Consider the following 16,226-nt stretch of genomic DNA (forward strand, 5'->3'; position numbering starts at 1 on the left):
TTAGACTTTGGCAGATCGAATGATGTAGCACGGCTGCACATGCTCGTGAGAAGAGATGACTATCCCATCCTGGATCTCCTCAGTGATGGTGCAGATTTTAACCAGTAACCGGGACAGGGCTCTGTAGGCACAGCAGGGCTCACACATACCACGGGGGGCTGGAAATGATGTATTAACGGGAGCTGTGCACTCCATGACTCTGGCCTTACTGTGCATGCAAGTGGGAGGCTCACATTTGGTGGCACATGGATTACAGGGAAGCCTAGGAAACAACAGCAACAGCAAACAACAACATAATTTTACCAGTCATAGAGGAAGGAAACATGACAACAAAAAAAATGGTGGTAGTTATTTTTTCAACAGGTATCCCTCAAAACAAGTACTTAGACAAATGCTTACTCACGTACATTGTGGAAGAAAATGAATCAGAACAGAGTGACGGGATAGCAGCAGGTTAGGTGTTAGCGATATTAGATTATGTAAACTGCCATTATAGTCAAGGCCATAGCGTTATGGAGGAGTACCATGCCAGGAGTCAAAGATTGGGTGGAACCCTACTGTCATTGATTAGATAAATGGCTGGTGATTTTGGTCAGTTAACCCTCTGAAGCCTTAGTTCTTCATCCTAGGATGATACAGTGAGAACTAAACTCACAGGCTCAGTAGTGATGGGAACCAGTTTAGGTGATTAAAATTAAAGGAGGAAATGAGATACTTTGCTTATTAGAGAGTCAGTCACAATTCTGCTTATGGTTTATATGAAGAGGAATCCTCAATTTTTTTCCTTTTCTTTTTTTAAATCTGAAAGTTCCAATGTGCCTAAAAATCCTTAGAGGACTGAAGTTATCTTTTTTTTTTGGAATTAATTACTTTTAAATTAATTTTAAAAATTTAAAAGATTAATTATTTTTCTTGGAAGAATCAAGACACACTGGTTCATACAGTTATTTTTTAAAAAAAGATATGTACAGGACTCCCTGGATATTTTGTAGAAACCAGATCTATAAAGCAATTGTAGCTAAGTTTGCCTTTGGGTGTTAGTTTGAATTTCTTCTGTCCCTAGTGGGCTGCTTGGCATATTATCTTTTAAAATATGCAACTTCTATAAGAAATACAGAAACAAATGTGCACAATAAGGAGCGAGTTTCTGGGGCAGGGCTAGGAGTTTTATCCTGAGTAGAGAGTTTCTCCAAAGGAAGCAGAATTTGCCATTTTATCTCATGAAAATCCAAGTTCAATGGACTTTCCATGAAGTGATGAGGGGGGTATGGATTTGTAAGTCATCAGGAATATTCATTATTGGGGAACACCATTTTTTCCTTTAGTAACTTTTAAAACTCTAGACACTAAAGAACCTCTCTGGTATTGACTTACTGTTGACTCTTCAAACTAGTTCGTCTTAGCTAACCCCTCCAAGCTGGTGTGGATAGATCTTCACATAGCTTGAAGAAGTGTAGAGACCCTTTCATCCAATTCACCATCACCAGAGAGAAGATCAAACTCTGTGTGCTCTTTGCCATAGCAATACATACGTATGTGTGAACTTCTTTCTCATTGAAGCTTTCAATTTTACATACTTGCCATCCGAGTTCTCCAGAAGGCTGCGGTATGTGGCAATCTCACACTCCAGCCGTGACTTGACATCCAGCAGAATCTCATACTCTTGGTTCTCTCTTTCCAGGGTACACCGGATCTCTGCCAATTGAGCCTCCAAGTTGTCAATAAGGCACTGGAACTGGGCCAGCAGGCCTGTGTAGTGGGCTTCTGTCTCAGTCAGGATGCCTTCCTGGGAATCTCTCTACCACGGGGAAGGAAAGTAGAATTTATAATGATTATTCCTTTAAACCCAGGCCACTGTTTAACTGAATCATTTGGAACAATGGATTCTTTGTGATATGTACTAATTAGTCTTCAAGCCCTCTTATTACCTCCTCACCAACTAAATCTGAAAACAATATCAACAACTGTGCTAAAGCATGCTTCTTTTTATCCTCTTTATTTTTACCTCCCTTTATTTATTATTATTATTATTTTTTGCTTTTTGGGTCACACCCGGCAATGCACAGGGGTTATTCCTGGCTCTGCACTCAGGAATTACTCCTGGCGGTGCTCAGGGGACCATATGGGATGCTGGGAATCAAACTCAGGTTGGCCGCGTGCAAGGCAAATGCCCTACCCGCTGTGCTATTGCTCCAGCCTCTTTTTTTTAACCTCCCTTTAAATGTTCATTTCTTCTCCTCTTTCTTAATCTGATAATCTCCTACTACACTTTCTTGCCTATGAGAGAAAAAATAATTCCCAAGTATTCAAATCCAGACATTAAAAACTCATTAGCATGACTCTTCATCCTGAAGTTATACCTTAAGTTGGAAAAGAGTAATAATGCTCAGACATCAACAATTCCCAATTAAATCCTTTAGAGAGATGAGACTTGAAGTTCAATGATTAAAGTTCTTTCATAATCTACTGCCATTTGGTAAGTTGATGGCAATGAAGTTTTGTAATTTTCCCAGTATTTTGTTGGAGAGAAAAATGAGATTAAAGAGGTTAAATTAATCAGTTACATGCCCAACTGGTACAAAACCGGTTTGGGGACAATATCTAATATTGCTTATATTTAAGGATTTAAATCATTTACTATTTTAGAGAGGTAGTACAATGAAATGGAAGAGACTTAGGAACCTAAATTCCTGTCTCTCTCTCTCTCTCTCTCTCTCTCTCTCTCTCTCTCTCTCTGTGATTTTGACAGATATTTGAAGTCTCAGTGCCTAGATGAGATGAAATTCCTCATTGGATTTGGCTTGAGAAAATCACCTGATTTCTGAGTGTCATCTGAAATTGACTTAATAATTATGCCTTCTTCTTTATAATATGTTAGAAATATGTACTATTGTAGTTTGTAAAAATACTTTGCACATAATAAAAGGCTCTCTTAGAGTTTCCCAAAGGGAAATCCATGGAACATTACTGCTATCAGATGCTCTTTAAAAAAAGGGATTCACAGCCAAATAATCTTTGGAATGCACCATATATTCCATTCTTGGAATTCATGGTATAGTTTGTCTCATTAAAAGAGCTGCAGGAAGGCCCATTGTTTAAACAGGCTTCTTATTGGATCACAATTTTATTTTTTTGTTTTTTTTTGGGGGGGGCTACACCCAGCAATGCTCAGGGTTACTGCTGGCTCTGCATTTAGGAATGAATCCTTGTAGTACTTGGGGTAACATATGGGATGCCTGGGATTGAACCCGGGTTGGCCGAGTGCAAAGCAAATGCCTTACCCACTGTGCTATTGCTCTGGCCCTACACTTCTTTCTTCTTCTTCTTTTTTTTAACCTTGGATATTTTAGCAAATAGAGGAACTTTTGTTTTGTGGGACCCAATTTAGGAAACATTGCAGCACAATGCTTCGGGCCTAATCCTGGCTTTATCGGGTATGAGGTGCTTATTAGGTACCATTTGGTGCTGGGCCTGCAGTTCAACCTCCAGAGTGTTCTTGGTGCGTCTCAGTTCCATGATCTCCTTTTGGCAGCTCTGCTGCTCTTGAGTGTTGGTGTCTATCTGCAGCTTCAGCTCCTCCATCTGAAACATAGTCAAGGTCCATAGCTGTTACGCTGGAACTTGTGACTGATTACAGAGTCCCTGAAACACAATGCCAGTTGATTGATTGTGACTTTTCCCACCTGCATATTGAACCATTGTTCCACATCTTTACGATTTGTTTCCATGATAGACTCATACTGACATCTCATTTCTTGGAGAACCCGGTTTAGGTCAACAGAAGGAGCAGCGGTCACTTCAATATTGAGTCTGTGTCCCAGCTGACTCTGTAAGGAAGCGATTTCCTATGGAAGGTAAAAAATATAAGTCACTTGGTGACAACAAAATCGGATGATTTTTTTCAATCTAGCTGAGATATTCTAATTGGTTTTGAAACAAAGCCCCCAACAAGGAAATGCATGATATACTATTGAGACACTCTAAAATGATTTCATGCTATTTCAGATCTGACTAATGTATTCAAATATGTCCAAAATGAGATGAAATCCAGTAGCAGGTTCAGGACTTTAAGGAATGTGTGTCACTCCAGTGTTGGTAATGAGGGAAGCTTCAGAGGACGAATTTATCATGGGTCACCTTAGTCTCTATGATGTCAACAATATTGGCTTATAGTCACAGTAGAAGAAGTTTGTGTAGGGATGCCTACAAAAGATATAAGAAACTTTTAAGGACAGAAAAATTGGGCTACTTCCTCTGCTAGAAAAGGTGTTGAGGATAATAGGGATTCAAATACTGTTTCAGAGTCAGTGAAACCTTGGTAATAGACATAGGTATTATCAGGGCCAACAAACAAATAAACACAAACTGTAATACCTATTGGGGACCTTCTTTGTTAGCACAAAGTAACTTAGAGTTTTTCTAGAGACTTTGGTCATAGTGAGTCGCTTAATCTTTTTCTAACCTTTTCATGGTTGGTCTTAAGACAGAGGAGCTCCTCCTTCAGAGACTGGACTCTTGTCTCCAGGTCAGCTTTTCCCAGGGTCAGAATATCTAGGATCTGCTGTAAGCTGTTGGCATCTGCCTCTGCTAGCTGGCGTTGGGACAGCTCAGCTTCGTATCTTTAAAAATAGACATGACAAGAAATACAGCAAAAGGTAGACTATGTGAATCAAATCAACTAAAACTCCCTTTTGTTTTCCACTCCTTTACTGTATTTAAGTATGGAGCTTTGTTCTTTTTAGAGATACAACCATTTCATAAACACTGTAGCACTGTAGTACTGTCCTTCCATTGTTCATCGATTTGCTCAAGCGGGCCCAGTAACGTCTCTATTGTAAGACTTGTTGTTACTGTGTTTGTCATATAGAATACTTCGTGGGTAGCTTGCCAGGCTTTGCCATGTGAGCGAGATACTCTTGGTAGCTTGCTGGACTCTCTGAGAGGGGTGGAGGAATCAAACTCGGGTCTGCCGGGTCGGCATGTGCAAGCCAAGGGCCCTACCCGCTGTACTATCGCTCCACATCATTACTTAAATATTACCCCTAAACTAGTTTGTTAGACTGCTTTTGCTTTTTTGGGGGGTGAGGGTGAAACTACACCATGGTGGTGCTCAGAGTTTATTCCAGGCTCCATTCAGGGATTATCCCTTGTGGGGCTTAAAGAACCATTCAGAGTGCTGGGGATTGAGCCCAGGTCATCCACCAGGTAGGGTAAGCACCTTAACTATTGCACTGTCTCTCCAGTTCCTACATTTTGTTTTTGAGATGAAAAGGATAATTTCTTCCTCTGTTCCTAGACTAAATACTTGGATGTTAAATTGAACTAGGTCAGAGAAAACTTGGGTCCAAGCTTTGACCCTATATTGTACTACTTATATATCTTTAGATAAGTATGTGAAACCCATGAAACCACAATTTTATCACATTAAATGGAGTAATAATATACCAGCTCTATTTAGTCTGCTAAACCCTTGTGCAAGTAATAAGATTTGTTTTTTAGTAGCTATTAATCAGAATCACTTATTGGCTTATGGAGGCCTCCCTGGGCTAGAGTATATGATGGAGAGGAGATTAACAGATGTGGGGAGAATAGATTGGGGTGTATATTATTGGAGGTAGGATGAATCCTGTCATGAATGACAACCTTGAGTGGGCTTACTTGGCTCTCAAGTCATCCGCAGTCAGTTTGGAATTGTCAATTTGTGAGACCAGTCTGGAATTCTCAGCCTTGGTACACAAGATCTAGAATTAAGAAATTGTACAAACAAATAAAACAGACACTATAGACTTGTGTGTATTTCATTAAACAGCACTATAGCACTGTCATCCCCTTGTTCATCAATTTGTTCGAGCAGGCACCAGTAACATCTTCATTGTGAGACTTGTTGTTACTATTTTTGGCATATCAGATACACCATGGGGAACTTGCCAGGATCTGCCATGCGGGAGAGATACTCTCGGTAGCTTGCTAGGCTCTCCGAGAGGGACGGAAGAATCGAACCCCGGTCGGCTGTGTGCAAGACAAATGCCCTACCTGCTGTGCCATTGCTCCAGCCCCTCTCACTAAACAGGAACGCTAATCTGATTTCTCATTGCTATGCTTCAGAAACTTGAAAATTGTCGGAATCTAGAGTTTTTGTTTGTTTTTTTAAATTTCACAAAAATCACAATAGAAGCTCATGTTTACTACTGAAATATAGATACACTCTAAATTTATAATAACATGCCATAATCCTCTAGAATACAAATGCTATGCGAACAGAGACTCCCTAGTTTGTTAATATTTTTCGAAGATTTTAGAATAACGTTGGTGCACTGTTGCAGGTGCTCAATAAATTAAAGTGAGTAAGTCCAGCTTCTATAGCAGTAACATATCATTCTGAATAGGAACTTAAGTTTGGTGTCAGAAGAAATTCTTCAGTCCATTTGAAAATTATAAAACGAGTATCAAAGGGGAAAAATAGATGATTGAAGATGGACAAAAACCTTGTAGGAGCTTATTAAAAATTGTTTTCTCAGATCTCTGTTTTCTTATTTTTGTTAAAGAAAATGACAACAACAGGTTGTGAACACAATTTGGTCTTGACTTCTCTAACTATAATGACAGACAATAACTCTGGAAAAATAAAATATGATAAAACCGAACACTAGCTCAAGATGACAATTTCCTTCGAGAGATATCTCATTCTACCAAATATCTTTCAAAGCAAACTAGTAACTAAACGTATTAAAATTTAGAGAACAGCAGTTGCCAAGAGCATGCCAATTCACAACTTGAGTGTACAGATTTCTAAGACTCTTACCTTCTGTTGGAGCTCCTCAATAGTTGCGTAGTAGGCTCGGTAATTAGGACATATAGCAGGGAGCATTTTGTTGCTCTCTTCCTGGATTTTACGTTCCAGTTCTGCATTCTCTTGTTCCAGCAACCGGACTTTCCCCAGGTAGTTAGCAAGACGGCTGTTCAAGATTTGCAGGCTCTCTTTCTCATTGCTGTTGATCCCTTCCCCGCACCAGCCACAATCATCCAGAGAAAGGCAGGTAACAAAGTTTCTTACTAAGCAGACAGGGGTGAGACAGAGGCAAGGAGTGGATTGGCATCGCTGGCATGGGAGAGTTCTCCCAACATGGCCAGTTGGTTGGCAGTTGTTGGTTTTGAGAGCCCCATGCTGGCAGCTGGAGTTGGAAGAGAGCATCTCAGAATTTGTAATCCCAGGACAGCTTTTCCATGGTGTGGATGAAGACATCGTTGTTGTACAGTCCTTGGTATCCATGGCGTGTACCCAGCTTTGGTTTCTTTTAAAGTCTTTGCTCCCCGAGATGGGATAGTAAGCTCAGCTACTGAAGACTGAGGCTAAATTCTACACCTCTTGGCATTTTCCTCTTTGAAGTGTTTATATAGCCTTTCCTCTAGGGGGTGTCATAGTAGACAGGATGTTTTCCTTTCTAATGTTTATATCAAATCCCATAGGAACATCTCATTAGCCTGCTTTTTATTTGCCTGAGAAGAGCAATAACGTGTCTCATAAAAATGTGCATTTAAGCAGTTACTAAGGTATTACCCATCACAACTACTACTTGTCATTGGACTAGAGCTTCACATTATGCCTTCAAAAGGATCTGTCACAGATTCAGCAGCATCCATTATTAAGTAGTTGCGAGTATATTATATCCATTAAGTCCTCGTTGACCTCACCACCTGCATTGAGTGTGACCAGGAAGAAATCCATCCTTCTTTTCCTTTCTTCTCTAGAAAAGGGAAACTATTAATATCCAATAATTATTGGTGAATTTAGAAATCAGCATTTTATTTGGGTTGGCCCAACCAATTCTCCCATTTGCATTCTTAGGACATTAAACTGGGATGGATTAAATTGTTCATCTTAAATGAAGTTCCTGCTGAGATCATGGCTAAATCTCCTTTTCAGTTTTCCGGATTAGACTGGGCTGCTAACAAGAAATTTTTTGGTAAGAGTCTGGTTACCTTTTGGTTTTCCAAAGCACATTTGACATCCTTTCAGCGTTCAGTGTTCGTGTATGATATTATATGAGTTAAATGTTTGCCAAGGTGTCTGTTTATATGTGCTGTTTAAATATGATCTGTTGCAAGCTATGCATGTTCTTCCTGAGGAATACTTACTCAACATTTTCTTAGGAAGATTGTTTGTTTCTGACCCTTTATGGAGGGTCTAGAGAAAAATTCATCCCTTGCCATTTCCACTGTCTAGAGGCTACCCTTGGCTAATAGCACCCCCCCCCCCCCATCTTCAAAGTTAGCAATAACCACTCACATCTATCACAGAGCTTTACCTGGTACTGATTCTTCATTCCTCTTCCACACTTCAGGACTCCTGTGGTTATAATGTGCTAACTCAGTTATCCTAAGAAAATATTCCTATTTTAATGTCAACTGATGTAGTCTAACATATATAAATCCTGAGGGGAGAAGGGGGTCTGGAAGCAGATATTGGCAGTTCTGTGGTGAGTCTGGTATGGTAGCATTGTAAGCATAAAACAATAATATTTATACTATTGTAAGCCAAACCACCTCAGTAACACATTTAGTTCAAAGAAAACAGTATATTGAATCAAAAAAGTTAGACATAAAAGAATGTGGTGTAATTACATTTGAATTAATTCTGACAACTGGCAGAACTCATCTCGTGTTAGAATGGGGAAGTGGGCAAGTAGTTTCCTTCTAATGGGGGAGATATGTTGGCCAAGGGAGGAGAAGGGGGTCCATTTAGATTGATATTTTACATCTTGATATTCTATTCTACATCTTATCTGGTTAGCAATTATAAGAATTCATATTTTTCAGGGCTTGTGAAATACAGAGGTTTAGACACATGTCTTGCTGTGGTCAATTCCCTATTCCATCCCTGGCACCATATATGGTCTCCTGAGTACCAGTAAGAGTAATCCCTTAAGTCAGTGTAAGTGCTCAGGGGTCAATCCTGAGCACAGCCTTGTGAGCACTCTCACCTCCAAAAAAATTATTTATTTTTCAATTTTCATATTGCTGAGTATTTTCATTAGGCACATTTTATTGTGCTTAATTTATGTACCAATAAATTATCATTAACCTAAGAAATAAAGATCTGATGTGGCCATGAGCTTATATAAGTGTTTATTACCTTTCATATATTTACATTTCAAATAGATTGAAGATTCATTTGTAAAGCATAGAAAAGGTAAAGAAAACAGAAATTTTTTTTTATATAATGTAGGAGCACTGCTATTTATTCAGCCATTGATTAAGCTGATTGAATTGGGCATGAACTCCACATTACTTTTTAAAAAATTTTTTAATTTTATAAGTTAGTTCACAATGTTTGATTACATTCAATGTTCAAACACCAATCCTACCACCATCACACCTTCCCACCACCAAATTCGGGATGTTTTCATCCCAAACCCGAATCCCTGTCCCAAAACACAACCGAAATAATCTATTTTGTATTGTCTGTTATGAAGAACTGCTGAACATGCTTACAAAAAAGTGTTCATATAGGAAACGGTGTGAAGATTGTTCAATTTTGGCAGGAGCCATTAAGACATTCTATAGGATATCACTAACATGTTGTTAAAGTTTGGGTGATGTGAGCTTTGGTATATATAGCTGAAAATATGTCTATATGCATAACTATATATATATATATTTCCCTCTATGATTTGTTGCCTACTATCTGAACCCCATCAAATGTGGTGTGGTAATTATGGAGAATGGGTAGGGAGTGTTTTATGATGTGTCCAGGAGTATGTTTACTCATATGTGAGGCTCGGCCTTGAGTGTGGAAGCGTTTGGGTTGTGGAGGTTTTTGGCTGCTGGAGCTGGGTCCCTTGGGGCGGGGAGGGCTCTCACTCACCCCCTTGGAGCGCCCCAGTGAAGACAGCCTGGCACGGGGTTGGGATATTCTGCAGAGCTCTCTTCCGGGAGTTTTAGTTTATAGTCCCTGAGTCTTGGCAGTTGATGAGATTACGCAGCGCAGGGGGCAGTTTGTGGGTGTGACTGCCAAGCTACTGGAAAACTGGGGATCTGGGGGGAGGAGCCCAGTACTGATCCTAGCAGGCCTGGAGCTCTCAGTCACGGGTTCCCGCCTACCTCTGCGATACAGGCCCTAACTGCGTCTTTTGATCTCTTTTAAGATTTATGGGTCTCTGAAATAAGGCCAATAAATGAGCTTATATAGCTGAGTTGGAGGTGGTTTGTGAGTGTGTCTCCAACATACCTAACTTTTGGCCGTTTAATTTCTTGGTAAACTTGGCCCCAAGTTATTGGGGTCTGGCCAAAGGCACAGCAGCAATTTTGGGGTATCTGGAAGTCTAAAGGCACCATCAGGCTGCTGATGTACTCACCCTACACGTACAGGTTGACCTGCTGGCAGCACCATACCCCCAAGAAAACAGAATTTTATTTTATATATTCAGAATGAGGAAGACCTTTATAACCGTGCAAGAAATGACAGGACCATAAAAATTTGATCGATTTGATTTCATAGAACTCTAGTACTTGAAATAATTCCCATTTTTTTTTTGAAAAACATGTGCAAAAGAAGACTGGTTAGAAATCTTTTTTAAATTGTAAAAGTGGAATTTCTTGTACTACAGAACTATAAGATTTTATTTTCCTTTTAAAAAGAAGGTTCGCATGCATTCCACAAGTTGGACATACCACTTTCAGAATCAGAACTTAGTTTCACTTCTACATGCCTCTCTCCACTTTATTCTGTTTCCTTTATTCTGGTGTTTCAGGCAGAGCCACGTCTTGCTGAGGCTGATAGCTCTGGAATTCCCCTTGGATTGCTCAGGGCAACATTTCGTCAACGATTCTCCCCTTGCGTGGTTTGTGTACAATTTCTTTACAGCTTCATTGATTTTTCTCTCTCCCAGAATTGTATCTGTGGCCTGATCCTAATGTAGCTCTTTTTTTTTGGGGGGGGGGCTTTTTGGGTCACACCTGGCGATGCACAGGGGTTACTCCTGGCTCTGCACTCAGGAATTATTCCTGGTGGTAGCTCAGGGGACTATATGGGATGCTGGGAATCGAACCCAGGTCAGCTGTGTGCAAGGAAAAGCCTTACCTGCTGTGCTATCACTCCAGCCCCCCCCAATGTAGCTCTTATCCAACCTTGAAAGCCTTTCTTCTAGGAAAGTAATATATTTTTTTCCCTTTTATTACCAAACCTTTCTATACTCAGTGGCTCCCTGTGATTTGTCCTTTTCTACCATTAGATTATTTGTGAATTTTTGGCAATCTGTCTGCCCTGTAAACCTTCTACTCCAGGATTTCTCCTAGAACCTTTAACGACTCACTGTTTTCTTTGTCATTTTCAATACTTCCTGCAGAGCAGCATGCGAATTCTTTTTTTTTCATACATTTATTTACTTATTATTTTTTTTTTAGGTAACACCTGGCAGTGCTCAGGGGATGCTGCTGGCTCTGCACTCTAAAATTCCTCCTGGAAGTACTCTAGGACCATATGAGATGCCAGGGATTGAACCCGAGTTGGCCCCATGCAAGGCAAATACCCTACTCATTGTACTATCTCTCCAACCCCATGCAAATTCTTGATTGCCTGGTGATTAAGAGTCTCAATAATCTTCTTGTTGGTTGGTTGGTTGGTTGGTTTGGTTTGGAGCCATAAAGATGCTTAGGGGTTATTCCTGGCTCTGCAATTTGAAATTACCCCTAGGGGTGCTTGGGGGACCGTATGGAATGCTGGGATCGAACGAGGGTAGCTGTGTGCAAGGTAAGCGGTAAGTGCCCTACCTGCTGTACTATAACTCTGGTACCAGCGTCTCTATATCTTGACCCAGTTGCTTTCCCTCTTAAGCCAGGCCTGTAACCTCCATAGAGTCATGCCCAGTAGAATCCCTTTCTATTCCTTGTCTTTCCCTGCTGATTTATTCTTGGGGCTCATGCTGCCTTTCCATATCACCAACATCTCCTAGGTGTTTCCTGTCTAGTATTTGGTTCTTGTCTCCTCTGACACCATTTTGCCTCTGGCAGTGCAGTTTGGCTTGGTGTAACTGGGTCTTTAATGTCCAGTTCAAAAATTGTGAAGTTGTAAGTCTCTTTCCTGCCCCAGCAGTGGAGAAGGCAGCCTATTTGCAGCCACTGTAGCCACAAGCAACTTCTTTTTCATTTTGTTTCTTTTTTTCTGTTTCTTTGTTGTTGTTGCTGTTGTTGTTGTTGTTGTTGTTGTTTTTTGGGGGGCACACCTGGCTGTGCTCAGGGCTTACTCAGAGATCACACCTGGAGGTGCTGGGTCCTGACTATGTGCAAGACAATCACCTTTCCTGCTGTACTCTCTCTCTCTCTGGCCCCTTCTCTTGTTTGTTGTTGTTTTTGTTTTGTTTTGTTTCGTTGTGTGTGTGTGTGTGTGTGTGTGTGTGTTTACTGTGATGTTTAAAGAAATCTCATCTGTTGCCTGAAAAAAAAGTCTGGGGGTGATAGTGAAAAAGGAAGCCTTCATTTCCTTGCCAACTGCTGAAAGCAGCTTCATTTTAGCTGCCCCCATGCTACCTTTGAAAAATTCCTGAAAATTCTCGGGCACTTTACCCATTCATAAATCTGCCCCAGATGTTGGACTCACAAGAGACTTAGAGATAGTAGAACAATATTTGGGCAGGGGGTGAAATATCTAACCTCAAAGGTCTTAACTTGACAGTCGACATCAGCCTAAGTGGTAATAAATGATGTTAATCTTATCTTTGTAACACAAATAGGCCCTCACTTAAAGCTTCAATGAACACTCATGCATGTTTTCAGGGTTTTGTTGCTGATGTTGTTTGTTTGTTTTACTTTCAGTCAACCCACATCATTATATTGAAAGTAAAGTTCTAACTTTGACAAAGAAGAAATCCAAATGGCTAAAAGACACATGAGAAAATGTTCCACATCATTAATCATCAGGGAGATGCAGATCAAAACCACAATGAGGTATCACCTCACACCACAGAGACTGGCCCATATCCACAAGAACAAAAGCAACCGGTGCTGGCGCGGATGTGGTGAGAAAGGGACACTCCTTCACTGTTGGTGGGAATGCCGACTGGTTCAGCCCTTCTGGAAAACAGTATGGATAATTCTCAAAAAACTATAAATTGAGCTCCCATTTTGACCCAGCAATACCACTCCTGGGAATATATCCCAGAGAGGCAAAAAAGTATAGCTGAAGTGACATCTGCAATTGTCTGTTTATTGCAGCACTCTTTACAATAGCCAGAATCTGGAAAAAACCTGAGTGCCCGAGAACAGATGACTGGTTGAAGAAACTCTGGCACATTTACACAATGGAGTACTATGTAGCTGTTAGAAAAGACAAAGTCATGAAGTTTACATACAAGTGGTACTACATGGAAAGTATCATGTTAAGCGAAATGACTCAGAAAGAAAGGGATAGACATAGAAAGATTGCATTCATCTGGGGAACATAAAGTAACAAAATAGGAAACTAGCACCCAAGTATGGCAGAGATTAGTACCAGGAATTTTACTCAATGACCCGGAGGACAACCACACATGTTAGGGGAAGGGGGAGCTCAGAAAGAGAAGGGAACACCAGGTGAAGGGTGTTGGGAGGATCCGCCCATGATGGGAGAGCATGCTGAGGGTAGACTGTAGACCAAGCATGGTTGCCACTCAATGCCTCTTTTGCCGACCATGGCACCCAAAAGGAGAGAGAGGGAAATGCCCTGCCACAGAGGCAGGGTGGGATAGGGACTGGGGGTGGGGAGGGGATGCTGGGATCCGAGGTGGTGGGAAATGCGCACTGGTGGAGGGATGGGTGTTCGATCATTGTATAATTGAAACCCAAGCACAAAAATGTGTAAGTCAACAACTGTACCTCATGGTGCCTCACTATTAAAAAATAAATATTAAAAAGAAAAAAAAAGAAAGTAAAGTTCTATAGAAAGCATAATGGTTGAGTCATATTTTTAATTTATTTGAATTTTGCAAATTTTTTTTGGCCATGCCCTGTGGTTTTAAGGAGTTACTCCTGACTCTGTGCTCAGGGATCATTCCTAGTGGTGCTCAGAGAATCATATACCATAGCACTGTAGCACTGTAGTACTGTCCTCCCGTTGTTCATCGATTTGCTTCAGTGGGCACCAGTAACATCTCACAACAAATTGTGAGACTTGTTACTGTTTTTGGCATAGTAAATATGTCACAGGGAGCTTGCCAGGCTTTGCTGTGCGGGCAAGATACTCTCGGTAGCTTGCCAGACTTTCCAAGAGGGGTGGAGGAATCAAAACCAGGCTGGCCATGTCTGCTGCATGCAAGGCAAACACCTTACCTGCTGTGCTATTGCTCCAGCCCATCATATACAATATCAGGGATAAAATCAGGATCGGCAGTGTACAAGACAAAGGCCTTAGTCCTTATATTATCTTTTGAGCCCTGGATCATGCTTTTTTTTTTTTCACCCATTGTTAAATCCCTGTCTTTTAAGGGGCTAAATTGTATTTAATCCGGAGCCAGAGTGATGATACTGTGGCTAGGGCATTTGCCTTGCACACAGTCAACCTGGGTTGGATCCCAAGCACCCCCTTTACTCCTTTGAATACTGCCAGGACTGAATCTGTTATTGTAGAGCCATGAGTAAGCACTGAGAACCACTGGTGTGGCCCCCCCAAAAACAAACTTGTATTTAATACATTTATATTTGTTTTTAATTATTAATATAGTAAACTTAGTCTGCATTTGATATTCTGTTTTTTCACTGTTTTTTTACATTCTATTTTCCAATTACTTGAATATGTTTTGATCACTGTTTATTAGATTCTCTTTTCCAGTTACTTGAATATGTTTTAGAATTTTACTTTGATCTGTCTTTATTGACTTAAAAGATCAGCATAATTTAAAAAAACTTTAGGTTTTTAAATTATTGCTTTGTTACATGTGCATAGTATATGTGATGATACTGATTTTACACATATTTTACATTTGTCACTTCAACTAAAATATAGAAACAGTACTTTACATTTACATTTTTTAAAAAAATTATTAACATTTAATTGTTTCATTTAACATGAGACATGCTGGAGTTGGTTTAACAACTAAACTCAGACTTTGTATTTTCTCTATCCCCCCTTCTTTACTCTTGTTGAATCATTAAAAAAATTATTGTGTCTGTATCTGTGGATGTTTCTGGATTGTAGGTTTCTTCAACTATAATCATGGGTTATGGTGACAAAAAACAACTGGGGAACTTAACTACCATGTCATTGCTTCAGTTCTGGGGTTCTAGTTTGTTTGACATTCTCTTACACTGTTTCAGAACATTTGTTTCATATGTAATCTCAAGGTCTGTTTTTTTTTAAATCATACTTAGATATAGCACAGAGAAAATGTACACCAACTTGATCTTTCAGGAAGGAGTTTCTCTAACTTGTTTTGAAATGGATGAGAACAATTATTCACATGCTGAAAGTGTTCCTTCACTTATTGATGTAATTTATTCAGACATTAATATTACAGTCACAAAACAATCTTACAGGTTTATTAGAATTGAAAATGTTTAGATTACATAGAGGAACTGATTATTATACAACTATGTGCATATCTAACTGTGATTACCACTAAATGGAAAACCTATAATGAAAAATAAAACTGGAAGTTCTTGGAATTATTGACAATGGGTATTTGGGTACAGAACTAGGACTGATTTTATTTTCTTTTTATGTGCAAAATTTAAAAATACACATACAATTATCTTCTGTAACATGGCATTTTGCATGGATGAGTTAATCTATTTGTATTTGAAGAATTAGAACATGGACTTATGCAAAGTCAAATTATGCAAGAAGTTTTTAAATTCTAAATGCAGAAGGTGGCCACAACATTAGCAGTAATAAGCCACACAGAAACTATATTTATCATGTTAAAGGAGTAGAAAGCATTTTATTTGGAGATTGGCAGGAATACTTTATAGGTTCCTACCATATCACAAGTAAGTAGGGGAGAAAGTAAACACTAAAGCAGAAATATACTGACGAGAGCAATCTTAGTAAGTTTTGGGGGCCCACACCCAGTGCTTGAAGTACCCTGCAGTGACAGGGATAAAATCGGGGTCAGTTGCATGCAAGGCAAAAGAGCAGGGTTTGAGAATATGAAAGTCTTGACTTGGGCTCCCAGATTGGATGTTGACTGCAGTTTCTTCTCCTATTGAGGACTCTGCCAACTTCAAGTCTGCCATTCACCATGCTGCATGTGGAACCT

The 16,226-nt window shown here is 39.9% G+C and overlaps 1 protein-coding gene across 1 annotated transcript; it reads right to left on the bottom strand.

The window, feature by feature from the left end:
* On the bottom strand, nucleotides 1-7,270 carry KRT39 (keratin 39). Its single transcript, XM_056127893.1, has 7 exons — nucleotides 6,803-7,270; nucleotides 5,659-5,741; nucleotides 4,463-4,619; nucleotides 3,684-3,845; nucleotides 3,457-3,582; nucleotides 1,578-1,798; nucleotides 1-262 (listed from the first exon to the last, which is right to left on the bottom strand). Exons 1-7 carry the CDS (start codon nucleotides 7,268-7,270, stop codon nucleotides 1-3), a joined length of 1,479 nt encoding a protein of 492 aa, XP_055983868.1.
* Between the last annotated feature and the right edge of the window lie 8,956 nt (nucleotides 7,271-16,226).

The sequence above is a fragment of the Sorex fumeus genome, unplaced genomic scaffold (genome assembly GCF_029834395.1).
Source record: "Sorex fumeus unplaced genomic scaffold, SorFum_2.1 ptg000063l, whole genome shotgun sequence".
Lineage (NCBI taxonomy): Eukaryota > Metazoa > Chordata > Mammalia > Eulipotyphla > Soricidae > Sorex > Sorex fumeus.